Raw genomic sequence first — 26,227 nt, 5'->3', positions numbered from 1 at the left:
CAAATAAGCTATTTCCCTTTGCAAGATAATTTTCCCTTAGCGTAATGAATTAGGTGAAACTGTGTTGACTTCCATCATCCATCCAGGTCCAAGCAAAAAATCCCTTGCAAATTGAACAGCCGATCGATCTTTATTAAATAAACTTGTTGTTTTACATATATTTTATTGTTTCCTCAGAGAGAAAGTGCTTATAGGTGTGAAATGCTAAGAACTGCATTCTGTACCATTCAATGAAAGACGTTTTCACAGTCAGATTGTGGGAAAATCCTTTCTGTTCTTGAAGAATAATTTTAATATATTGGGGGGTTAGTTGTGTTTTAAGCCAGAACAAGCCGAAACAAAATTTACTCCATCCCTGACCCACTAAACATTACCACCCTTACTCTCGGTATGCACTGCATCAAATGGAAACACTTCACACAGCTAACTGATGACAAAGAGCAGCCACCCACAGAAACCAACCTGAAGTCACATTCAAAGCAGTGGAAGATGATTTGGTTTAAATTACTACACATTGATTTGTTATAGAACAGCCCCAGCATACTAAATGTTATTTGTCTTTGTAAATTGTCCACCTAATAAATTATATCATGGGCTGGAAAAGATTTTTTAAAGTTCACATTATAAGAAACAAATGAATCTGTCATCTGCTTTGCCTTTCCTTACTACCATAATAAAACTGTAACCCTTTTGTTTATTCCACAGGTTAAAAGTGAACACTCTTCTCAGGAGCAATGATATGTAAGTATTAGATTATCTCCACTACTCTGATAATAGGCATTGCTGGGAAAATATCTGCAGATTTTACAGAGCATGTAAAGGTGATCAAGCCAATACTATGTGTAGGTTTATACAAAGTATACAGACCCTGTACAGAAAAACAAAAAAAATAAAGGATTATTAAACATACATTTTTTTATATATTGCAGCCTACAATGTGATGGTTGCATTAGTTTACTTGTTTTCAGGTTAGCGCTACCCCTAAAGGAGCCACTGTAATTTAGCTGGTTTCTTCTCAAGATTAGTGCAGAGGCAGCCAGGCACATAGCAACAGATCACTCACTCTGACTCAGTCTAGGGGATGCCTTTATTACTGAAGAAACTTGGAGGGGGTTTAGGGTGATATGGGATACTCCAGGTTCACTGAATATTTACAGGAGGACACTTCACTCCCCTAAGTTTCTCTGAGCAGTCTGTATGCAAGAATAAGTATAAATGGCAGAAACTGAGCCCTGTTTTTAGAAACTCTCCCAGGTAGAAATACCATCAGCTCGTCCACCCAAGGGATACAGCACACAAGAATCCTGAGCTCAGGTCAGTACACACAATGTCACAGGATCATCGGATGTCTCCTTGCAGTATCCACCAAACACTTTTCAGCAAGGGAGAGGTTAATGCTCACAATGCCACAGGACAGCCAGACCCCTTCTAACTTCCACTGGGCTCTCTTCAGTGAGCTCTGCAGACCAGGTTCCTAGCTGAGGGTTTCCTTGACTAGTTTTTTTTAAAAAAAAGGGATCCTCAGGAGTAGGCCCTCCAGCTAGCTATGCCACATCTGTGACCCCATTGAATAAAAAGATGGAGTCAGGATAACTGCTGCAGATGTGGGGGGTAGCCACCTCCCACCCAGAAATGTTTCAGAAGCCTCTGGAAGGTAGGGGAGGGCAATCATACCCACAGTCTGTGAGACCCAGAGAAGCCAGAGGTAATCAAAAACTGCTCCACTGAATACAGAAGAGACAAAGCCTAACATCTTAGCAAATGAACTAGGATGGTGCTACACAGGACATTTTCAGCAAGTACAGAACATACTTGTTGAGCTTGCCAGAAATGCATGTCCTTGTCACTTCCTGGAAGCACAAACAATGTTATCCTTCTTCTGTAAACTAATCCCTCACCTCCCATGTATTGGAGATGAAGAGAGGAAGATATGTTTGAATGTCTGAAGTCTAACCTAGGTTACAACGATGGCTTCCTCCATTGATACAGTGGAGCTAGTGAGCATTGTCACTCTAGGACTTAAAGTTCTTTAATCATAAGATTACCAGGGAAAAAAGGAAACTCATATAGCCACCTCATCTAAGGACTGGTAGGCTGCAGTATGTTAAGTTCTTATTTTATAATACACTTACTTATTTTATTTATTACAGGTACTTCTATAGTACTGTCAATTTACTCAGTGCTTTACATATATTGTACATTCACAGCAGTCCCTGCCCTCAAGGAGCTTACGATCTAAGGTCCCTACCTCACATTCATACATACACACACTAGGGCCAATTTAGACATGAGCTAATTAACCTACCAGTATGTCTTCTGAATGTGGGAGGAAACCGGAGAAACTGGAGGAAACCCACGCAGACACAGGGAGAACATGCAAACTCCAAGCAGGTAGTGCAGTGGTTGAGATCTAAACCGATGACCCTAGTAGTGCTAACCACTTAGCCGCTGTGCTGCCCTTTATGCAACATCACTATATCAATGTCCATGATTCACTGCAGCCTATTATACAAAAATAATAATTTGCATTTGTGAGGAGTGCAATGGAGACAAGCCTTTAGACAAACTAAGTATAAACGTAGCTCACTTACTCCAATTCACATACATTTCCCTGACACGGCATAATATCCTCAATCTTTTTTTCAGGTGTACATAAAAAGTAAACTGAACCCAAACCCTAATTGCAGGCATCTAGAGGTTCCTTATGTCTATTAGAAATTTTAGAGGCCAAAAATGTGGGGTGATCTACAACCCTGGCCAAAAGTTTTGAGAATGACACAAATATTTATTTACCTGCCAGAAAACACATGCAGTCATCATTGCTTTGCACAAAAAGTGATTCACAGGCAAGGATATTGCTGCTACTAAGTTTGCACCTAAATCAACCATTTATCGGATCATCAAGAACTTCAAGTGGAGAGGTTCACGTGTTGTGAAGAAGGCTTCAGGGCGCCCAAGAAAGTTAGCACACGCCAGGACCATCTCCTAAAGTTGATTCAGCTGTGGGATTGGGGCACCACCAGTGCAGAGTTTGCTCAGGAATGGCAGCAAGCAGGTGTGAGTGCATTTACACGCACAGTGAGGCAAAGACTTTTGGAGGATGGCCTGGTGTCAAGAAGAGCAGAAAAGAAGCCACTTCTCTCCAGGAAAAACATCAGGAACAGACTGACGTTCTGCAAAAGGTACAGGGATTGGATTGCTGAAGACTGGGGTAAAGTCATTTTCTCTGATGAATCTCCTTTGCAATTGTTTGGGGCATCTGGAAAAAACCTTGTCTGGAGAAGAAAAGGTGCGTACCACCATCTGTCCTGTGTCATGCCAACAGTAAAGCATCCTGAGACCATTCATGTGTGGGGTTGCTTCTCAGCCAAGGGAGTGGGCTCACTCACAATTTTGCCTAAGAACACAGCCATGAATAAAGAATGGTACAAAAACATCCTCCAAGAACAACTTCTCCCAACCATCCAAGAACAATTTGGTGATGAACAATGCCTTTTTCAGCATGATGGAGCACCTTGCCATAAGGCAAAAGTGATAACTAAGTGATTTAGGGAACAAAATATTGAAATTTTGGGTCCATGGCCAGGAAACTCCCCAGACCTTAATCCCATTGAGAACTTGTGGTCAATCCTTAAGAAGTGGGTGAACAAAAAAACCCCGCAAATTCTGACAAACTCCAAGCATTGATCATGCAAGAATGGGCTGCCATCAGTCAAGATGTGGCCCTGAAGTTGATTGACAGCATGCCAGGGCAAATTGCAGCGGTCTTGAAAAAGAAGGGTCAACACTGAGAATATTGACTCTTTGTATAAACGTAATGTAATTGTCAGTAGAAGCCTTTGACACTTATGAAATGTTTGTAACTATACTTCAGTATACCATAGTAACATCTGACTAAAAGTTGTAAAAACACTGAAGAAGCAGACTCTGTGAAAATTAAAAGTTCTCAAAACTTTTGGCCAGGGCTGTACTGTGTAAAGTCCAGCTTCACTAGACTTAAAGCTGTGATAAAACCTATGCCTCTTTATTCTTCTGCATTCCAGGCATTTGGCCTAAACCACAAGTACCACTTGACACAGTGCAGAAGAATACAAATTGTCTGACAGTATTTTCTAATAGCATGCTGCATTACTCTTGCCATCGATTTTTACAAGATTCCCTGTGCCTTTAGAGCTCACATACCCCCAAAACATCAGTATGCCACCACCATGCTTCACAGTGCGGATAGTATTCCTGTACCTATAGGCCTTGATGAACCCTCTCCAAATATACCGCTTATGGTTGTGACCACAAAGCTCTATTTTGTTCTCGTCACTCCAGATTACAGTCTGCCAGAAGCTGTGAGGCATGTCAAGATGTTGTCGAGCATATTCAAACTGGGCTTTTTTGTGGCATTGGGGCAGTAAAGGCTTCTTTTTGGCAACTCAACCATGCAGCTCATTTTTGTTCCCAGTATCCTTGTATTGCGTTCCTTGAAAAAAACTACACCGTCTCTTCCCAGAGCAGCCTGTATTTCTTATCTGTGGGTTTTTCTTTGTATCCCAAACTTCTGGCACTTGTGACTGCAACCTTTCTTGGTCTACCTGACCTTGGCTTAGCATCATGAGATCCCCGAATTTTCCACTTCTCAATAAGTGATTGAACAGTACTGACTGGCATATTTAAGGCTTTGGATATTTTTTTATATCCTTTTCCATCTTTATAAAGTTCTATTACCTTGTTACGCAGGTCAGTATCTAGCCTGCTCAGTGCATCCATGTCAGAGCTAACAAGCTCACTGACTATTTATACACAGGCAACAATTGCAATTTAAAAAGCCACAAATGTGGGAAATTAACCTTTAATTGCCATTTTAACGTGTGTGTGTCTCCTTGTGCGTCTGTACCAAGGCCAAACATTCCAGGGTATGTAAACTTTTGATCAGGGCCATTTGGGTGATTTCTGTTATCATTGGGATTTACAAGGAATCAAACAACTTTGTGACAATAAATGGCTTCATATGACCACTATCCCTAAATAATTGGCACGAACAGTCACATTTTCTATATTAATGACAAAATCTCATGATTTATGCCAGGGTATGCAAACATTTGAGCACAACTGTAAGTATGCAATACAGATAATTCCTGGAATTTAGCTTTGATAATCTTAAACTGAACCTGTACTTTGTGAAGTGCAAAAGCAACAGGTTTGCTTCAATAACCCCTTCTTCACTAGCATATATAGTTACATAGTTCGTAAGGTTGAATAAAGATACCGGTCCATCCATGTGTGTATGTTTATGTCACCATTTCCAATATCCCTGTATATTGCGTTAGTTAAGAAACACATCTAAAAGTTTTATTAAATTATCAACACTCCCCGCTGACACCACCATCTGTCGAAGGGAGTTTCACATGCTTACCAATCTAACAGTAAAGAACCCCTTGCGCAGTTTAAAGTAATCTTTAAACTTCAATGAGTGGCCGTGTGTCTTCTTAAGAGAATTAAGACTGAATACATAGTTACAGTTACATGGTTCGGTTCAACCATTAAAAAAAAAAAAAAAGAAAAAAATTGATCCAGAGGATGGTAAAAAACCCCAGCAAAGCACGATCCTATTTGCTCCTGCAGGGAAAAAAATTTCTTCCTGATCCCCCGAGAGGCAATCGGATATTCCCTGGATCAACTTTACCTATAAATGTCAGTTTGCAGTTATATTCTGTGCATCTAAGAAACAATCCTGGCCTTTTTTGAAGCAATTCACTGAGCTGGCCAGAACCAACTCTTGTGGGAGTCTATTCCACATTTTCACAGCTCTCACTGTGAAGAAACCTTTCCATGTTTGGAGATTAAATTTCTTTTCCTCCAGACATAAAGAGTGCCCCCTGAATAGTTTTCTCCCTATGACCATTTAGATATTTGAATTTGTGATCATATCCCCTCTTATAAGTATCTCTTCTCCAGGGAGAATACGTTTAAAGCTTGTAATTGTTCCTCATAACCGAGGTCCTCCAGCCCTCATATTAGCGTTGCTCTTTGGACGCTCCATTTCCAGCATATCCCTCCTGAGGATTGGTGACCAGAACATGACAGCACACTTCAGATGTGGCCTAACTAGAGTTGTGTAAAGTGGTAGAATTATAGATTTATCTCTTGAGTAATGCCCAACAGAAAATGATCAATCTGGAGGAGTGGGTGTTCGTAGGCAGGTTGCTTTTGCATGCAGAGTGCCTTAGGTAATGCCAACATGTGAAACTGAGCCTTCGTGACTAAAATAATTAAAATTTAATAAATGAAAGGGGCAGGCTGGTAAAGAAAGGGCTAGGTGATGCTTGATGTCATCCAGCCAGGAAATAAAATAGGCTCCATATAATTTGCTGCAGCTTCTAATGTGCACTGTAAGAGTGCAGTGAAATCAGAATAAGCAATTTCAGTACAAGAGAGGAGCCTGTACAAATGTGCAAGACTGATGGTATGGGAGTTCAGCTTTAAAGGGACCTGTTCCATTGTCCATTCAGGGTAAGAAATAGGTCCACTTTAATTTCAGGTAATCCAAAAATCTAAAACAGGAAGAATCTGCAAAGACTTCACCGTATTCAATCACAGTCTGTACTGTTACCCCTGGTTCACATATATGCGGCCATGCGGGCCTCATTTTACGCAGGCACGAGAGCCCATTCATTTGAATGGACTCCCGTGCCCGTGACACGCAGGGAAGAAATCCCTGCACTTCTTCCGAAAACGCAGTCCGCACGGGAACCTCGGTTCCCAGTACAGTTGCGTTTTTCCAGTGCGGGCGGCGTGCCATTAAAGCTAGTGGGTCCGCATTCCTCTGTGTAGGTGGTGCGGCTGCACAGATTTTCGTGTCGATCCGCAGTGGCACCACCCGCACATATGTGAACCTAGTCTAAATGTGTATGTATAAGAAAGACTAATAGAATTGTTCTTGATTTAACCTTTATTCCAATTTCAAGCTGATGTATTGTAGTATAACATCCTGTATATTTTCTTCTGACCTTTATGTTTATAATGTTCTCCTCATTTCTCGATCACAAATTGCCATTTCTCTCACTTTATTGCCTCAGGCAAGTGGCACATTAGGAAGAAGACTGATGGGGCTGACCTCTCCGCTGGTGGATTCAATTAAGAACAAGGTGAAGCAGAACCCGAGATATGCCGGAGAGCAGAATAGGCTACTGTAGCAAATATGACAAGAGGAATATATGACATTTATTGTAAAAAGATAAAAAAAGACACAGAATAGAATATAACAGGCTTGTCACTGACACTGAAACCATTTTCGGGGAATATGGCACCATGCGTACAGCTACAAGTTCAGACATAACAGAACTGACTACTTTCTCATAGACTCCTCTGTTAGGGGCCTGTGTATGCAAAATGTCCTGACAAGAACATGTCTTGTTGACCCAAACAACCAGTCAGTTTCCAGTTATCATTTTAGAAGTGCAAAGTTGACATGAAACAAGGATTCTAATTGATTGCTATGGTCAAAAAGAAGTATACTTGATTGTACACATTTAATACATAAGCCACTTTTTGTTTTCATTAAATTGTTTTAATTATAATTACGATTGTTTTTTAATGCATCAAGGGGGGTAGAATAAGGCCTGGCTGCCAAATCTAGGTAGCAATAGAATTTTGGAAATAATGTAGGATAAACTATTGATATGTAAGTATTAATATATCCATTTTAGGTATTTCTGCAAGGCTGATATGAAAGCAGTTAGTATGTTGCATTACAAGTTGTTTTTCAAATGGAAATTACAGAAGCTTTTTAAAGTTAAAGTAGCAGTAAAGGATTACTGTTTTTTTTTTTTTTTTTACCTTAATGCATTCTTAGTATTAAAGTGAAAAACGACCAAGTGACTTTAAATGTCCCAGTGCTCACACACACTTACCTGCTGTCACTGATCCCCGCACTGGCACTGGGCACAGAGTGCCACTTCCCTGAACTTCCAGGTAGAAGAATACGTGACCTATGTATGTTGCATGCATGTATATTTTTTTATGGGCTTATGTAGGTGCCAGCAGGAGGGCATACACAAAGGTGTCTCCATGGGTCCCGATATGGGAACAGAGACACTTCAAAACAGCAGGCAGGGAAGGGGGCAATTTCGAAGGAAAAATTGAGGGAGAGAGCAAGAAAAAGAGATTGGCAAATGTGGTAACTGCTGAGGTTGCCAGCACTATGTACTTTTTTTTGTTTAGTTTTGTTTTTATGAGGATTTAGTAACACTTTAACCTCGCCAAAAAGAGGCCACCCTTGCAGACTTTTCCTAAAAATGTTGGTTACTTAGCTGACACGCTGATTCACTAGCTTCAGTACTTTTAGTCATTGACCCAGAAGTATGGAGATAAACTTGTCTGACTTTTATATTCTGCAGTGACACTATTGAAGTCAAAGACAGATGACTTCTAGCATTTTCAGGAGATCAGTGTCATCCTCCTTGTTTTCCTTCATCACAGGTATACTTTAGGAAGAATGTTGGAAGACCACAGGAGGGTGTCCTGGTGTTTTGTGTCTCGCCATGTATGGTTATGCTGTTGTCTATTATTTATTTACTAGATACAGTGTCTGTATTAAATCAAGCCTTGATGGTATATTTTTACTTTCTCTTTGGAAGAGATTTGAAAGCTGCTATTTTGCTTCTTCATGTCCTTTTGGGGATATGGCTTAAAACAGTATTAAACCCAAAACCAAAAATGTAACATACTGCAGCTTACTAATCATTAGATGTGGTGGCTGCATTAGTCTTCTTGTTTTAGGCTTTTTCCTTCTGTTTCCATCTGGTAATCTGGCTAGTAATACACCTCCTGTATTAGAGTGCCCCCAGTCTGGATGAAGGAGCACAAGGGCACCTTTGGACAGCAGCATTGTTAGCCTGGGGGGAGGGGAGTGTTAGATGTACAAGCAGATTTAGATACACTAACAAATTGAAGCCAAACTCCAGTTTACACTGCAGTTACACGAGCAGTCACAGAAGCATGTTTTTCCTTTTGGGATAGAGGTTTACGTAAATAAACAAAAGCTGATAAATTACATGCGTTGTCCTGCACTGCATAGTGTGAACCCGAGCTTACTCTTCTTACACCCCGGTCACATCGATCCTGACTTCACTGTAAGTCGCATGATTTCAAAGTCGGGATGTCATTGTGATTTGAGGTTCGATTTCCAAGACATCTGACACAGATGTCTATGCAAATCGCACCAAAAGTAGTGCATGCACTACTTTAGAAATCAGTGTGGCTCTGACCAAGTAATTGCGGACAATAGGGTGCGATTTGGTATGTAATTTGCAATTCGCATGCCAAGTCGCACCCAGTGCGACCGGGGTCTTAAGATAACAAGATCACACAGCGCAGCATGACTTGCGTGCATACAGTGGGAAGTCGGCTGTGAAGCTTCAAGGATTCACAGCTGGCTTTCCACACTAAACAAGCCGTCATCAAGGACCTGAAGATGGGTGAAGAACCGCTTTAGGTGAGGATGGCACTGGATCCCTGGACAGGTAAGTATCCTTTTATTAAAAGTCAGCAGCTACAGTATTTGTAGGATTTTAGTTTTTTGCAAACACCCTGAAGATCCTCTTTAACAGGAAAAAAAAGCAAATAAGAGGCTTTCAGTGTTAGGGTTCACATACACACAACGTGGTCTAGTTATCATGAATAGGCTAGTATTACATTATAAAAATGTAAAGTTATCCTGTTAATAAACACACATTGATAATATTAATTGCATTATAAAGCATATTTGTAAAAACGTTAACATTTCCCTTTAAAGACGAAAATCCATTCCATTGTGGCATTGAGAGACAAATATGAGACGAAATTACACGAGCTCTGCAAACGCATAAAGAACAAGACTAAAGAAGAGCTACCTTCAAACCAAAAGATGTACAGAATTATCTATAAGATATCCTCCTAAGCAGGAATAGTATAGAGAACAATCGTTTACAGTTGTTTTTACTCTTGCTGTGGTGCTATTTCAGGGTTACGTAATGAATTTTATATACCAAAACTGTTGCCATCCAGTGGGGCATGTACAGTATGCATCAGCATTCTTAAGGTTAATGTAGACTAGCCTCATTTAAAGGGCAAGTTGAACACAAATTTGAAGATTCCATTTCATTTGTTTAAATGGTGTTGCTTGGAAGTCTGATTAGAAGCTGTGTTGACTTGATTTAAAGTGTTACTAAACCCACAACTGTAAAATCAGTCTAAATATGCAGTAATGCATGCTTGTTATACTCACAGTGGAACCTAAGGGGTTAATCCTCCGCATTGTGTAAAAAGGCTGTTTGATCCTGTCTTCTCTTATTCTCCTCTACTGTCCCCAATCCATCTACTGATAGTACAGAGCCCTAGAAGCCACTGTACACATGCTCGGTTTAGTGTGTATGGCTAGAGAGGTTTTTTTTCCCTTTGGGAGAGTGCATGTGATCAGCACAGGGCCAATCAGCACTGTCCAGGCAGAGGGTCAAGGGTTGTGCAGCCTCATAGGACAGTCGGAGGAGAATGAAAACTCCTCCTACAAGATTAACCAGTGCTCGGCCAGACACTGATAGAAGTCACAAGACTGCTATATACTGCTGATGAGAAAAGGTATTTGGCAGTTTATATTTACTAAAATAATTGGACTTCCATGTTCTGTGTACTGTGGGAGACTAGGTATAGTGAATGCAGGGTCATGGGTTTAGTAACACTTTAAGTATCTTTAGATGCAGGAGATCCTATTAAAATCAATGCATATTGCAGGTAAAGCAGGTGAAATGCAGCTTTGCTTTGTTTTGCATTAGGAGCTTGCATTTGAATATGGCTGTGTTTACATGTCATCATTTATTAACAGTGGCTGCCTACATGAGCCCTTATAGAAATTAATGACTAATGTAAGATTTTTTTCAGCTGGTTCACCAAATTCACTTAAGTTAGCAAATATTCACCTATAGTGATAGCAAACCATTAAAAAGGCTCCAAATGACCACATACCAGTTCTGGTAGGTAGGTGGGATAGTTGGTTCGTCAAAGGAGAAAGGAAAAGCTCTTATATGGACATACTGTACTGTACTTTTTTAATGGGATAGCAATTACTACTTAATCTTTAAATCTTACTGATGTTACAGGGGGTGGAGATTCTGCCCCCATGAGCCATCATGGCCTTGAAAGCAGTAGATGAACAGTGAGAGGAGATGGGGGTCTTGCAAACATGAAATTTCAGTACATTCATAAAATTACATCTGATATCTAAGGCTTAGGCCGGTCATGGGGCCTCCACTTCTAACAAATACCAGATTAAGCCTTGCCCCCTCCAGCACTAAACCTCTCCACCTGTCATTCAGCTTTCAAATGTCAGAGCCTCTACTAAAGCCTTGTGCAAAGCCTGGATCCAAGGAGCTCCATAGTGGAGGCTTTGGCACTTGACAGTATGCTCATCTTAGGGCAGCTGTTTTCAGTGGGAGCCTCATGTACTGAAAATCTGTATGAAAGAACCCAGCACTTTCACATGAGGACAAAAATATATCATATATAAGACAATGGTCAGTTCATTTTTTATCTTTATGTGCATTTCCTGTTAAGAAGAACTCTCTTAGGGCTTGTTCACACTTGACTAAATTTCTAACGCTTAAAAAACGCCCCTATAGCATTAGTATGGGCATTAGACAGGCGTTAATGAGCTTTAGCATGGGCGTTTATAAGCATTAAAAATGCTCCCCAAACGCCCTATGCATGGTTTGAGGCATTTTATAAGCGTTTTACAAGTGTTAAAACTGCACCACAAACACCTATAATAAATTCGAATGGTATTAGCACACCGCAACCGCACTGCAAACGCCCTGCAAATGCCTGTCACCGTAGACTTGAATGGGAGGCATTGAAAGGCTTCAAACTCCTCCTGATTCGACATGGGGCTTCAATTTTGAAGCGTCAGGACGCTAATGCTTCATGTTTTGATAATGTGAACAGCACTGTGTGCTGCCCATAGTATCATTTCCATAGGCGTTCGAGGAGCCCCTCAAATGCCTGCACTCAAAGCCAATGTAAACTAGGCCTTACTATTGTGTCTTCATATAAATTTTATTGGCTAACTATATATTCTCATGTAATCCAGAATTATATATTAATATTAAATCTGAACATTTATTTCATAGTTGCCTAAAATGCCTAAAATGCAACATGCTTAAAGGGTAACTCCACTTTTGGGAAAAAAATAACAAGTAAAAGAAAATATATACAGGTGTACTCCAGTTTACGAACTTAATGCATTCCTCGGGACTTTTCGTATTGTGAAAAATTTGTAAACCAAAAACGTGGTTTCCCATACAAATACACTGAAATCCAATTAATCGGTACCGGAGGTCAGAAAAAAGTAAAAAAAAAAAAGTCCTTTATCTGTTCAAAACTATTTATAAAGTGCACTTTAAAGGCATAAATACTGTACAGGGACATGATTAAAAATTAATTTGCAAATGCATTGAAAACCAATTAATCCGTTTCAGAGGTCAGAAAAAAGTAAAAAAAAGTCTTATCAGTTTAAAACTGTTTATAAAGTGCACTTTAAAGGCATGAATACAGTACAGGGACATGATTAAAATAAATTGTAAATGCATTGAAAACCAATTAATCCGTTCGTATTGCGAAAACAAATTCATAAACTGAGGCATTATTTTCAATGGATTTTCATTCGTAAACCGAAAAATATATTAACCCAGGCGTTTGTAAACCAAGGAATGCCTATATAGTATATACAATTGTGACACAAGTCATATTGTGTAATTGAATGTTTTAAAATTGCCTTTCCTTTTCAGTCTGCAATGCTGTCATTTTCTCATAAAAAGCAATATGCACAGATAATATACAGAACACCCCTCAGAAATTATTATTATTATAATACAGGACTTACATAGCACCAACAGTTTGAGCAGCAGTTTACAATATAAAGGGAGACAGCAGTAACAATATAATCAAAACAAGAGGATTAAGAGGGCCCTACTTATAGGAGCTTACAATCTAATAGGAAATGTAATTTCCTACTTGTGTGATTGGGTCACTGATTTTCCCAAAAGTCTGCACTAAGTCAGATTTGTGGCATCCTTTGCAACAAAATGTAATTTTCGGTGAAATTCTCCAAAAGGAAAATCACGTCTAAAGGGATGCAGACCCTGCTACTTTCCTCAGGATTCTGCAGGTCGAGCAGCTGATTGATAATTATGAAACCACTCCCATACAGATTCACTGTGCACATGGACACAGACAAACAAACAGCTATTTCTTCAGAATAACAAAAGATAGGGATCTGCAACAATGTTTGTTAAATTCCTTGCAATGTGCATGGATCACCCAGAAGGGAAAGTTTTTTTCTCAACAAAAGTGGAGATACTCTTTAAGAGTCTTATAAAAGAAATCATCTCAAAAAGAAAAAAAATACTCTTTTGATGTGTTTCCACTTGCCAATCTTTAGCTAGTGATTCAGTGCAGTGTTTCACTATATCAGAAACATGTTGCTAGCATTTCATAGTAAATGATTGCACAGTATTTTCAAATAATCCCTCTCAGCCTTACTTGTCATCTCTGTTGGTTTTTTTGTTGTTATGTACCTGTTGGAACTTCCTTCATTTTCTGTCCTGGTGACAGTTTTTGGCTGGAGTTCCACTCTAAAGGATAAGTGCACTTTTACATTTAAAGTAAGAATGCCTTTCTCTAAATCTCTGCTGCTGACAATTATCTAGTTGTACTTCTGCTGTGAATTAGAGTATCTAGTAGCTGGCATGATGGTTGCCTGCTTATCAGCCCTATTAACCACTTGCTCTCTAGAGGATTTATCTCCCTTCCTGACCAGGAAATTGTTTGCTATACGGTGCTGCTTAACTTTAACTGACAATTGCGCGGTCATGCACCCGAATTAAATTTACGTCCTTTTTTTCCTACAAATGGAGATTTCTTTCAGTGGTAATTGATCACCTGTGTGGTTTTAAATTTTTGCGCTATAAACAAAAAAAGACCGACAATTTTGAGGAAAAAACAATATTTTCGACTTTTTGCTATTAAACATGTCAAGTAAAAAAATGTAAAAAAGCAAATTTCGTCATAAATTTAGGCTAAAATGTATTCTGCTACGTCTTTGCTAAAAAAAAATCCCAATACGTGTAAATTAACTGGTTTACGTGAAAATTATAGCATTTACAAATGGCGCCACTAGCAATAGTGGCGATCAGCGACTTATAGCGGGACTGTGGCGGGCATTCTGACACTGGGGGGAACTGACTTGGTGTCAATGACATCCCTATTGACACCAATACAGTGATCAGTGCTAATAAAAAGCACTGACACTGTACTAATGGCACTGGGCAGGAAGGGGTTAACATGTGGGGTGATCAAAGGGTTAACTGTGTGCTGTTTCACTGTGTGTGTGCTTTACACTGTAAGCACACTGCTTTGTATGGCTATGCTATGCCAGGGGACAGATCTGTGTTATTTACATACAGGTCTCTCCCCCGTCGGAGATGCTTGGTGATCACCGGGTGCTGGCGAGGAATCACCGTCCGGGAGCTGGTGATAGACAGCCAAGGCCACAAATGGCGGCATGGGTAGCCCTCCTACCCGGAACTGCAAAATCACATATATATACTTGATTTTGCGCACACAGGCCGCCCTGTAGCAGTAGAGGGGGCAGAGCTGTGCTGTGTGTGTGAATGGACATGCAGAGCAGTGGCTCGGGAGCGAGCCTGCTTGGGTGCCCTCATAGCAAATAGGATTGGAACTGCTCTGTGCAAAACTATTGCAAAGAGCAGGTAAGTATGATAGTTTTGGGGTTTTTTAAATTCACTTTAAGGGGTTATTTGGAAGAAAGAATGGATAACAATACAAGACAAGGATTTATATAAGGTTAAAGATAAGAATAACATACTGTCTGTTTTTACAACATTATTGTAGCTTTATTGTGTCTCCGGACTCACAGCAATTCTTTGTTTGTGGAGCTGCCAAGGGAATGACGCTGAGATTGTAAAGCATGGTTTGTTATTTTCCACTGCAAAGCTGAGAGCACAGAGCACAGCTTTGTGGAATGAACCTCAGATAATATCCCTCATCTTTAGAATTACAAGACAAGGGTTAGCACAGATAAATAGCCGAAGGCCCTCCACACAGCGTGGCCTACAGTATTGTCAGGTCATGGGCCAGGAGGGAATCTTCCTGCCTTCCATAACAATAATCTTTATGTTCTTTCTGCTCATTAACAGTTGTATTTGGGTTATTTATTAGATTCTTCCAATTATACATTTTTTATGAAAAAAAAAAAAGAGTAGCACAAATAAGACGACTCAGTATGTAATGATGGACACAGTTTAAAGACCATTTTATGGCATTTCCCCACACAATATACAATACGATTCAGTCTAACCATACGTTTCATTTAACTATTGGTAGATGCTGTAGACCAGGGGTGTCAAACTGGCCGCCCTCCAGCTGTTGTCAAACTACAAGTCCCATCTTGCCTCTGCCTTTGGGAGTCATGCTTGTAACTGTCAATCTTGCAATGCCTCATGGGACTTGTAGTTTGGCAACAGCTGGAGGGCCACTAGTTTGACACCCGTGCTGTAGAGGTAAAGGACTGCACATTTTCTTTTCTTTCATAGATTGTGTTGATGAGATCTCTATGCTTCCTGGGCCTTCACACCTGCTCTGGCCATTTTACAGGGTTCCCACTCTTTCTGTCAGATGTATTATATCTTATAAAGAATGCAGCAGGAGGTGCTGGAATATGTGAAACTCTCAGCTAGGCAGGAATAGAGTCAGTCATTTTGGAATTGAGATCTCAATGCTGCAGAATTTCAGAATCCACCTATACCACTTAGAGGATGGTCTAACCATTTATATAATTTTAGGACACCATGTTACAATTTAATTTACAACGCAGTTTCATTAAGTTATTTAACCTTTGGACAACAATGACATCAGTTTGCTCCTTCACACTTTGATTGCCATTAGTATTCCATATGCCCCTTAAAAAGGGTAGAATGGTCCATTTATCACAAGGGATGTTTACAACCAGAAATATGGCTTGCTATCAATATGTGAGCCAGGTAGCTTCCTCAGTTAAAATGAATGTTGGGGACATACCTCAGCATGTATCCAAACACCGTAATCCAATCACTCTTTAAACAACCATCCCAAAACAGGGTGGGGCTTTTACACCCTCTGTGTATAATGTCACTTTAACATATCTGCCACAACAATTTGACCATTCAGATCTCCAGCCATGTAACTCAGTTATCACCTTTCCTAGATTGTATGGCATCATGATCATTAGATTGTGTAAATATGAACAGGCTACTTTCAAAATTTGTCACACGTTAAATCATGGTCTTGGGCAGTCAGTAGCTGCCTTGTAACAATTCATGGCACCATGATGATTAGGTTAAGGTGATTTAGTTACGCGTGTTGCTATTCTTGCTGTGGTATGTTCCTGAAACTGTGGAAAGTACTTGAATAAGTAGTGAAATGTCTTCTACTAATGGGAATGAGATTCAAGTTTGGTTTGAATTTGAGTTTGATCCAAATCCAGCCTATTCAGTTTGCCAAACAAATTGTCCCTGTTTGGCCATTTCGCCGAGCCAGTTCAACTGCTTCTGTAAACAAATAGCTGGGGATCATCTGCAATGTTATGATCATGTCGATACTAGGTAAATTATGTCACCCAAGATCCCCTCTGCTGTGTTTTACATATCGGCATTGATGGGGATCCATCATTTAGCAACAGCAGTGTGGCAGGGAAACTTCATTGGGAGGATTTACATCGCCCAATGACATGATGATGGAAGTACATTGAAAGCATTTTTTTGTATTCTTAATTTAATTTTATTCTATTTTTTTAATTTTTAACAAAAGACATTTCAGGGTGTCTTTTGTATTGCTACTAATAGACTTTTTCAAGGTGTCTCTTTTTTGGCAATGTAGTATAAGGGGTACTAATGTATCCCTGTACTCATTCCCCTGGGAGAGGGCAGATATATGGAGACCACTGTATTAGAAAGGGGGCTTTCATATTCTTTCAAGAACCGCCGTTAATTCCACATCTTTTTTGAGGACCTGAATGCGGGTTCAACATTGGAACAAGGTGTCTTGTAGGGCGGGACCTTGCCTGGGGTTCCATCACACCATGTGAAGCCCCCAAGCATGTTAAATGATGTTTGCATTTTCAACATTGCCCTTAAAAGAAAAGATGCTTTATCAGCTCAACATTTTCTTTTTTTTTTTTTGCATGGGTACATGTTCCCCATTGCAGTGCCCAACTTCCAATGTCTTTTGTTGAACGATATCTTGCTTATTAGCATTGGAAATTGTCAGAAAAAAATTGTTAGATGTACTTCCCTTAAACTTTAATAGGGTTTTCAGCTAAGTTTGGGGTTCCAGGACTTTCCGCTGGGTTTGCTAAATTTGGCTCAAATCAAACCTGGGCAGATTTACTCAATCCCTAGTGACTACTATGAGTTATATGGCTTGGATACAGGAAATACTTTACAGACAAATGGCTCTTCTTAAATAGGAGGTCCAGGCTCCACTAGAAAAAAAATAAAAATCAGCAGCTACTGTAGCTGCTGACTTTTAATATAAGGGCACATACCTGTCCAGGGGTCCAGCGCAGTCGTCACTCTGGCTAGTTCTTCACTAGCTTCTGGGTTACTGGTGCCGGATTTGCAAGTGAGAAAAACCAGAAGTGAAGTTCACAGCCAGTTTTCTACTGCAAATGCACATGTTGCGTTGCGCCTTGAGATTGGTCCCGCAGTCTTCTGGGACCTGTAACTGCGGAGGGAAGGAGGGGGGCGGTGGCGAACTAAGCCGGAAGTGGGAATGGGTACCTGTCAAAACCAGATACTCATTCCCCCTCAAAAAAAAGTGCCAAATGTGGCTGTGGATATGGGAGGAGGAAGACAAGTGGAGGTTCTCCTTTTGGTTGGAGCTCCTCTTTAAATAATACAGTGTATTTGGGTAGGTGAAAAAACAATGTCTTTTCTTTGTTTAACAAATTTATCAGCATTCATCATTATTGATCTTCATATTCTGGGGTCTATGTGTAATTCTGTACTTTACACCAATAAGGTGTCAAGTGTTATATATGTGAATCCAAATCCATCTGCTGGTATAATTCTCCTCGCCGGTTCTCCTTTTCCCCAGGTTCCTACACCTGTGCCACTGACATTCCTGAACCAATTTATAGGACCAAATATAGAAGCACCAAACCCTTTTTAGTTGAAACACACAGAGGTTTCTAGAAATGTAGGACTGGTGGCCAGTACACACTAAAGATCTGTATTTATTGTATAGAATGCATGCATGCACTTATATTTTATTCCCAAAGTCATTTTTTCTAATTGACCATAGATCACTTTGACATGAAGAAAACAGGGTGGTATTATAAGAAAAATACTGTTGTGTGCCTAATATACTGTATTCTGTTTTTTGTACATGTGGGCTTGGGCCCACACTATTGATTGTTAGCAATTTTATACAGTGATTAAATGGTGTCAGCTATGTTATGTGTAAATGTTGAGAACATTTTTATGCACTTGCGAAAAAAAAAAAATCAAAAACACCTTTTATTGTGCCATTAGCCACATATCCCAGCTAACGTGTAGAATGTTATTTTACCAAACTATGCCATGTGAGATTGGTGGTGCCATGCATGTAACATTTGGACTGTTGACATTGCAAATTAAAAGATCTTTACCTGTGAAGTTTGCTCTTTTTTTACTCTTTTTGTCAGTGTTTGCACATACAAAAACTGCTTGATGTTATGAGATATGTGCAAAGATGTATATGTTACATCAAAAAATAAGGTATAATTGTGAAAACAAAAAGAAGAAACTCCAACAGCAATGATTTGTCCTTGGACATCCCCTCAAAACATTTGAAATAATGCCAAGTAGTTGCATATACAGATGATATATTCATAAGGTAGACATTTTACTAGCCAAACCATTGGTATATCTGTTTATCCAACCTCCCATGACTTTGTTTACTGACGAAACATGACAGAAACTCCTATTAGAAACTAAGAGAATTAGATAGTTAAAGAATATAAACAACCTGCCTGGCTTTAACAGAACAAATGGGAACATTACCAGGATTAGGAAAGACCTGGGGCACCCTGGGATGGAGCAGGAAAAAAGCCATGTGGTGCACACGGCACTCCAGCAAACAGTGGTTATGGTCAGGTTACGCCTAACAGTGCAATGTCTTAAAGAACAGTGATAGGTAAAACAGAACCTGAGCCTAGTCACTGTATACATTGCACACCTATGCCACAGTCTTTGTACCCATAAAATACACCCAAGTACTATGCCACAAGTCTCAGACACACATAAACCTCAGGACAAAGGATCATTTTTAAAAAATTAAAGTTTCAGTCAAACTTGCTTTTCTGCACACAAAGCTGTCCTCAACATATTCTAAGATAACACTTTGTCTGGTTGAGGCTACCTTCAGAACTTCGTTGTCTCAACAGTTTCTGGTTTTAATGAACACTGTGGTCATGACTAGGTACGCAGAGTGCACAGGTCAGGAGTAAGTAACCTACAACACAGCATATAGAGTGTAGCAGTCAGCCTGGGGGGGAGGAGAGAGAGAAAGGCGAGAGATAGCACAGAGACGGGGAGAGAGATGGGGAGAGGTGAGAGAAAGTAGGGAGCACGAGAAGTGGGAGACAGAGAGACTTGGCAAGACAAAGAGCAAGCATGATGCAGCAAAGAGGGAGAAGAGGGGGGATGGGGGAGAGAGAAGTGAGCACGAGAGGGAGAATGAGAAGAGATGGAGAGAAGAGCACAAGAAGGCAGTGAAGAGAGAAAGAGGAAAGCACGAGGAGAGAGAGAAGATCATGAGAAGAAAGAAGGAATACAAAAAGAGGGAAAGCATGAAAAGAAAGAGGAGAGCCAGATGTGGGGGGATGGGTTGGAGAGAGGGGCGCAGGACAGCTTACCTAGGTAGAGGCACAAGTCCAGGAGGATTTAAAAGGGGTCCTTCATTCAGCACCAGCTTAGGAAGAGGTTGCCAAAGCAGGGCAGAGGGGGGCTAGTGCAAGCTAGAAAGCTACTGAACAGCGCAGTTGTCACACTTTCAACTTAGCCCTGTGCCTCGCTCAACATATTCTAAAGCCGTGTATACACTTTGAGGTTCTCAGAATCCTGCATCCACACAATGTGGATGCAGGAATTTCCCCTGCTGTGCTATTGCATTTTGACAGCAGGGACTCAAACAATTCGGCTTCTGTTGAACAGTGAGGGCTACACATAGATCAAACTGCCCGAATTTCGATATGTGCATACCCAGCTTAACTCTGCTTAACAAGTCCCCTCTAGCAGTAAATAAACATGCATGCACAGTTCTGGAGTCATTCAAGTTCACCTGAGTCTAAGTATTGCGTGAGTCACAGAATGCTGGAATTCAGCCAAACTGAACTTCCAATTCCAGAACTGTGCATGCGCAGTGTTTACTGCTAGAGGGGACTTTTTCTTTTTTTTTTTTTACTGGTGTTACTCCTGTCCATGGATTTTTATAAACAAGAGTAAACCATCCTTAACCTCTTCCTGACTATGCTATAGCCGAATGATCGCTACAGCGCAATCGTCCAGTTCTGGGAGGGTGTCATATGTCCTTCCAGAATGCGCCCCCTGCAAACCGCAACGGTGTGCACCTGGCACTTTTTGTGATCTCTGTGTCCTTTGGACATAGGTGATCACATGACATGGTAAAGGGCCAATCACTGCAGCCTTCTACCACGTGATCAGCTGTGTCCAATCACATTTGCTGGTTATCGGCAATACTTTCTTCACGCTCTCACAGTGTGAGGAAAGTACTGCCTATAACCAGCAAGTCTGAAAGGAGGCATCTACACGGATAATCAGTGCCCTGATTATCAGTGCTACCAATCTGTGCCCAGCAGTGCCACCAGTCAGTGCTTTTCATTGCCGCTTATCAGTGCCCACAAGTGTCGCATATCAGTGCCACCTCATCAGTGTTGCTTATTAGTGCAACCTCAGCAATGCACATCAGTGAAGGAGAAAAATTACCTGTTTGTAAAATTTTATAATAGAAACTAAGAAAAACCATTTTTTTCTTTTAATTTTCAGTATTTATTTGTTTAGCAAAAAATAAAACACTCAGTGGTAAATACCACCAAAAAAACTTTGTTTTTAGAAGCGTTAGTTGTGTGGAAAACATTATAAAAATGTCATATGGGTAGTGTTGCATGACCGCGCAATTGTCAAAGTGCGACAGCACTGAAAGCTGAAAATTGGCCTGGAAATGAAGGGGGTAAAAGTGCCCAGTAGGTGTTTAATTTATGGATGGCTGGCAACCCTGCAGCCCGCCTGATTGGCTCCTTGTGCTGCTCCTCAATTTCCCATTTTCAGTCTTGAATATATTTTACATTTATTTTCTGCTTTTGGGGATAAATGCCAGTTCAGTAATGAACGTTTACACACTTTATTACGGTTTGCTCCCCAAAATAAAATATTTATCTATTTAATATATATTTTTCACAACACTTAAGTTAGTGCAAGAAATTTAAAAAGGTACCCTTAGCCTTTCTTATTTTGGTATTTACATTGTTTAGATGGCAAACTATTTCTTCTCATAAACAGCTTCTCCTAATGTCTATTGGCTTCACTTTTCAGACGCCAGCTGCTCCAACTAATATATCCTTGCTCTGTATATATTTCCTCAATGGTCTTATGTGCATTTATTATTTTTGTTCAAAAGGTGAACTTATCCTTTCAGTAGTGATCCAAGCTTGCAATAATGATGAATTAAGTAATGCAATAGGCGCAGGGTAGGTGGTTAGTGATTGGTTTAAAAAAGTCTGGAAAGTGCAAACTGGACCAGGTGGCAGCTAGATTACACTCCAGAGTTGTCTCTGGAGGCTGGCAGACTGCATAGCACAGATGTTGGAGTCCTTTGACTCCAACCTTCTGGAATTTAAAGTAATGAAGAGAAGATCTAGAGTGGTCCTTTTAAAGGAAAGATGCTTTAATGTGTTCACATTGCTGGATAAATACAGGGATGTTGATACCCTGCAGAAGTTCTGGTTATCTAAGGCACCAATTAAGGAGCTGTATACCCAACTCATATGGTACCTTGAGCCCTCAAACCAGAGAAGCCATGCCATACCAGCCATGACTAAATTGTTGGCTGCAATACATATTTTTGGGGAAACATCCCATCAGATAGTAGCTAGTGAGATGGTGGGAATTTTGCAGGCTTCGTTTTCCAGTCCCATCACCAATGTACTACAAGACATCCAATATGCTTGTGAAAATTTACCGCACCGAAGTATATCTCGCACAGTAGCATAAGACCATTGGTAAAAAAGTCCAACTGATTGTTAACAGAGATAACCATTAAGGACAGAAATAGGAACACAGGACATGCACTTTGTCAACACAGCAATGGCCTGACAGACTGCAAAAGAAGACTGGTTTTATCGGTAAGTAGACTAGGAAGGTCTCAAGTGGTTTAAAGAAATGTAAAAGCGATAGTAAAGGTTTGCTTTTTTTTTTTTTAAATAAACATATACTTACCTGCTCCATGTAGTGGTTTTGCACAGAGCACCCTGCATCCTCTTCTCGGGTCCCCTTGCAGTACTCCTGGCTCCTCCTTTGTCGGGTGCCCCCATAGCAAGCAGCTTGCTATGGGGGCACCAGAGCTGGTGTGTGCCTAAGCCGCTGCGGTGGGTGTCCATTCACACATGGAGCTGCTGTTTGGCCCCACCCTCTCTCTCATTGGCTGACTGAGCCATTGGCTCCCGATTGCTGTCTCAGCCAACGAGGCAAAGACTGCCGCTGGATCACGATGGGGCTTTGATCCTTTACAACCACTTAAGTGATCCCATACTAGAAACCTCCTGTTTAAGACCTGTCAGGTTTGTGAATTTTCCCCCAGACTGGTATGCATGACTCTGCAGCAATTATGGAGGGAGAGGAATCTCTCTGTCAGCCACCTGTAGGCTGCAGCAACCCAGGAATTGTGATGCAGGTCATCTATGCGTCCAAGAGAGACCAGGTTCAACCAGGTCCAAAGAGGAAGCAGTACCCTGTGGATAACTTCAGATTCTGCAATACATGCCAAAGGAAGCACCCAAAGCAGGAGTCAGTGCATCTGCAACATTACAGGAGTTAAAAAGGAGTCAACCGATCTGGAAGCTGCATGAAAAGCCATCGACCTTGGCAGAAGAAAGAACTTGGACTAATCATTCAGAGAAAAAATCTCCATGGATGAAGGTAAGCTTCTCTCAGAGAAGAGGTCCATCACCCAAAAATACTAGCAAAAAACCTAAGGCTACCCAAGAGTAAGAGGTTATATGATATGTCCGAGCACCTTTTTTGCTGAAGGCAGCTGCATACAGTATATCCTAGTAGTAATGATTTAAAGAGGCCTGTGTCCTCCAAGTTCAGGAAAAATATAAAAGCATTCTGTATATGAAAACACTGCCCTAGCATGTAACATTCTCCTAGTTTAACCCTAAAACAGGTGTTCAGTGTGTAGCAAAAAGAGGATAATTTAGAATGAAGTATGAACACCACTATCTATAGAAGTCTGCTGCATTTTATGTTTTATCCATAAAATGTACAGCACACCCTATGGCCTGCAGTGTCATTCAGAGTGTTATATACACTGATAGGAAGAGCCTGGTCACATGCCTCTTCAACGTTGGTTCCCTGCAACTCTCAGCATGTTTTGAAATGAATGCAGTTTTGCTTGAGTCCTGATGCAAACACTGCAATATACACAAGACTTAAAACTTTCCTAAACATTAATAGCCTATCCCCAACACGTGTGCATGCCTTCTGACCAATAACATTGAACTAAAGTGACCGTTTCAGGTTCAGATTGGGTTTAATGCCATCAATGACACCTATAGGTCTAAGGGCCCTTACACACCCAGGTATCCAGCTGCTGTGCATGCATCCCAACATTTCTGTGCACCCAAGAAGCCCATGTGTAGTATCCAGCCTGGCTGCCTACAGCCTGTCAAAGTCAAGGACAGGATGTGGGTGAACGCTGTACTGAGTGGTACATGGGAGTAGATATTTGGTACCCTGGGTATTCATCCTTGAATAAATAGGGCCCAAAATGTGAGTACCATTCTGTACCAGCCAACCAGCTACAGTGACAGATTTTGACAGGCCGCAGGTAGCTGGACACCGCATCTGTGCCTTTTGAGTGCACTAAAAAGCTGGGCTGCGCACACAGCAGCTAGACGCCCCATGTGTAAGAGGTCCAAGCCAAATCAGTTCCTTGGCTTTACAATCCTGCTACAGGAGTATTCAGTAAGACCACTTTGTAGCGGCAAACCACAAGACAAATTTTTATATTGTATTTACATGGAAAGTGCAGTGACATTGCATGTAATATTACTGGCATTTCCTGTATAAACTGTTAACAGCCATATTATTATACAGGATTTAAATAGCGTCAGTTTGCGAAGTGCTTTAACAGCCATATTTCCATAGGTCAGAGTTGATAAAGCTCATTTCTTTATGAATCACGGATCTGAAACAAGAATGCAGATATGTTTGATTTTACTTTTACTTTCCTGATCTGAAAACTTGATCTGGGTCCAAGTATTGGAGAAAGTCAGCATAACAGCTAAGCAAACAGCAATAGCAGCCTCCCTTTTTCTTTCAGACAGGTTTCTTTTACTTTAATAAATGGATTGTGATCATGCAGCAGCGATCCTCTGTCTTAATGTGCTCTTAAGGATAATGCATGTTCTGTGGTATGTGGTGACTGTCTTAGTACTGAGCAGTTCTAGTTTGGTAGAGGGTTATTCCTGGATGTCGGATTTAATAAGCAACAGATGTAGTACATCGCATGAGCATCAGGAGGTCAAGTTCACAATTTGGTCACATTTTTCCAGTGAGAGGACTCCTAACACTCCATACAATATGCAGCCTAGGAACATCATTGATATCTCAGCAATATTCATTATGCAATGCGGGTTTGGATTGCTGCTAAAATACACACAATGCTGCACGGGGGATAAGAAGATTCTTGCTGAAACAATCAACAATTGTTTTGCTTGTGACTATATTATATTCTAAATGAATCTCTTTCAGAAGCTCAGAATACATATAGAGTGCAATGAGTTCCAGTAAAAAAAGGCATCATCAGCAATATGCCTTAAAGTGGTTGTTCATACAGTATTTCATGCTTGAGATTTACAAAGCATACACCTACAGTGGGGAAAAAAGGATTTAGTCAGCCACCAATTGTGCAAGTTCTCCCACTTAAAAAGATGAGAGAGGCCTGTAATTGGCATCATAGGTAGACCTCAACTATGAGAGACAAAATGAGAAAAAAAATCCAGACAATCACATTGGCCGATTGGAAAGAATGTATTTGCATATTATGGTGGAAAATAAGTATCAATATAAAAGTTCATCTCAATACTTTGTTATATATCCTTTGTTGGCAATGACAGAGGTCAAACGTTTCCTGTAAGTCTTCACAAGGTTGGCACACACTGTTGCTGGTATGTTGGCCCATTCCTCCATGCAGATCTCTAGGGCAGTGATGTTTTGGGGCTGTCGCTGGGCAACACAGACTTTCAACTCCCTCCAAAGGTTTTCTATGGGGTTGAGATCTGGAGACTGGCTAGGCCACTCCAGGACCTTGAAATGCTTCTTACGAAGCCACTCCTTCGTTGCCCAGGCGGTATGTTTGGGATCATTGTCATGTTGGAAGACCCAGCCACATTTCATCTTCAATGCCCTTGCTGATGGAAGGAGGTTTGCACTCAAAATCTCACGATACATGGCCCCGTTCATTCTGTCCCGTACATGGATCAGTCGTCCTGGTCCCTTTGCGGAGAAACAGACCCAAAGCATGATATTGCCACCCCCATGCTTCACAGTAGGTATGGTGTTCTTTGGATGCAACTCAGCATTCTCTCTCCTCCAAACACGACGAGTTGTTTCTACCAAACAGTTCTATTTTGGTTTCATCTGACCATATGACATTCTCCCAATCCTCTTCTGGATCATCCAAATGCTCTCTAGCAAACTTCAGACGGGCCCGGAAATGTACTGGCTTAAGCAGGGGGACACATCTGGTACTGCAGGATCTGAGTCCCTGGCGGCGTAGTGTGTTACTGATGGTAGCCTTTGTTACATTGGTCCCAGCTCTCTGCAGGTCATTCACTAGGTCCCCCCGTGTGGTCCCCAGATTTTTGCTC

The 26,227-nt window shown here is 40.8% G+C and overlaps 1 protein-coding gene across 2 annotated transcripts in view; it reads left to right on the top strand.

Annotated features, from left to right (window-relative positions):
• Positions 1-18,731, top strand: part of RELL2 (RELT like 2) — a 112,473-nt gene extending 93,742 nt beyond the window's left edge. For both annotated transcript variants that reach the window (XM_089653836.1, XM_089653782.1), the window contains exons 7-8: positions 706-741; positions 7,068-18,731. In XM_089653836.1, coding sequence (XP_089509962.1) covers positions 706-738 — 33 coding nt within the window. In that variant the 3' untranslated portion in view covers positions 739-741; positions 7,068-18,731. The remainder of the gene's footprint in view (positions 1-705; positions 742-7,067) is intronic.
• Positions 18,732-26,227: the final 7,496 nt, after the last annotated feature.

This window comes from Staurois parvus, unplaced genomic scaffold (assembly GCF_062004578.1).
Source record: "Staurois parvus isolate SC_StPar_1 unplaced genomic scaffold, SC_StPar_1.0 ptg000006l, whole genome shotgun sequence".
Lineage (NCBI taxonomy): Eukaryota > Metazoa > Chordata > Amphibia > Anura > Ranidae > Staurois > Staurois parvus.
Note: the sequence above shows the minus strand (reverse complement) of the source record. Positions and strands in the feature narration are given on the sequence as shown.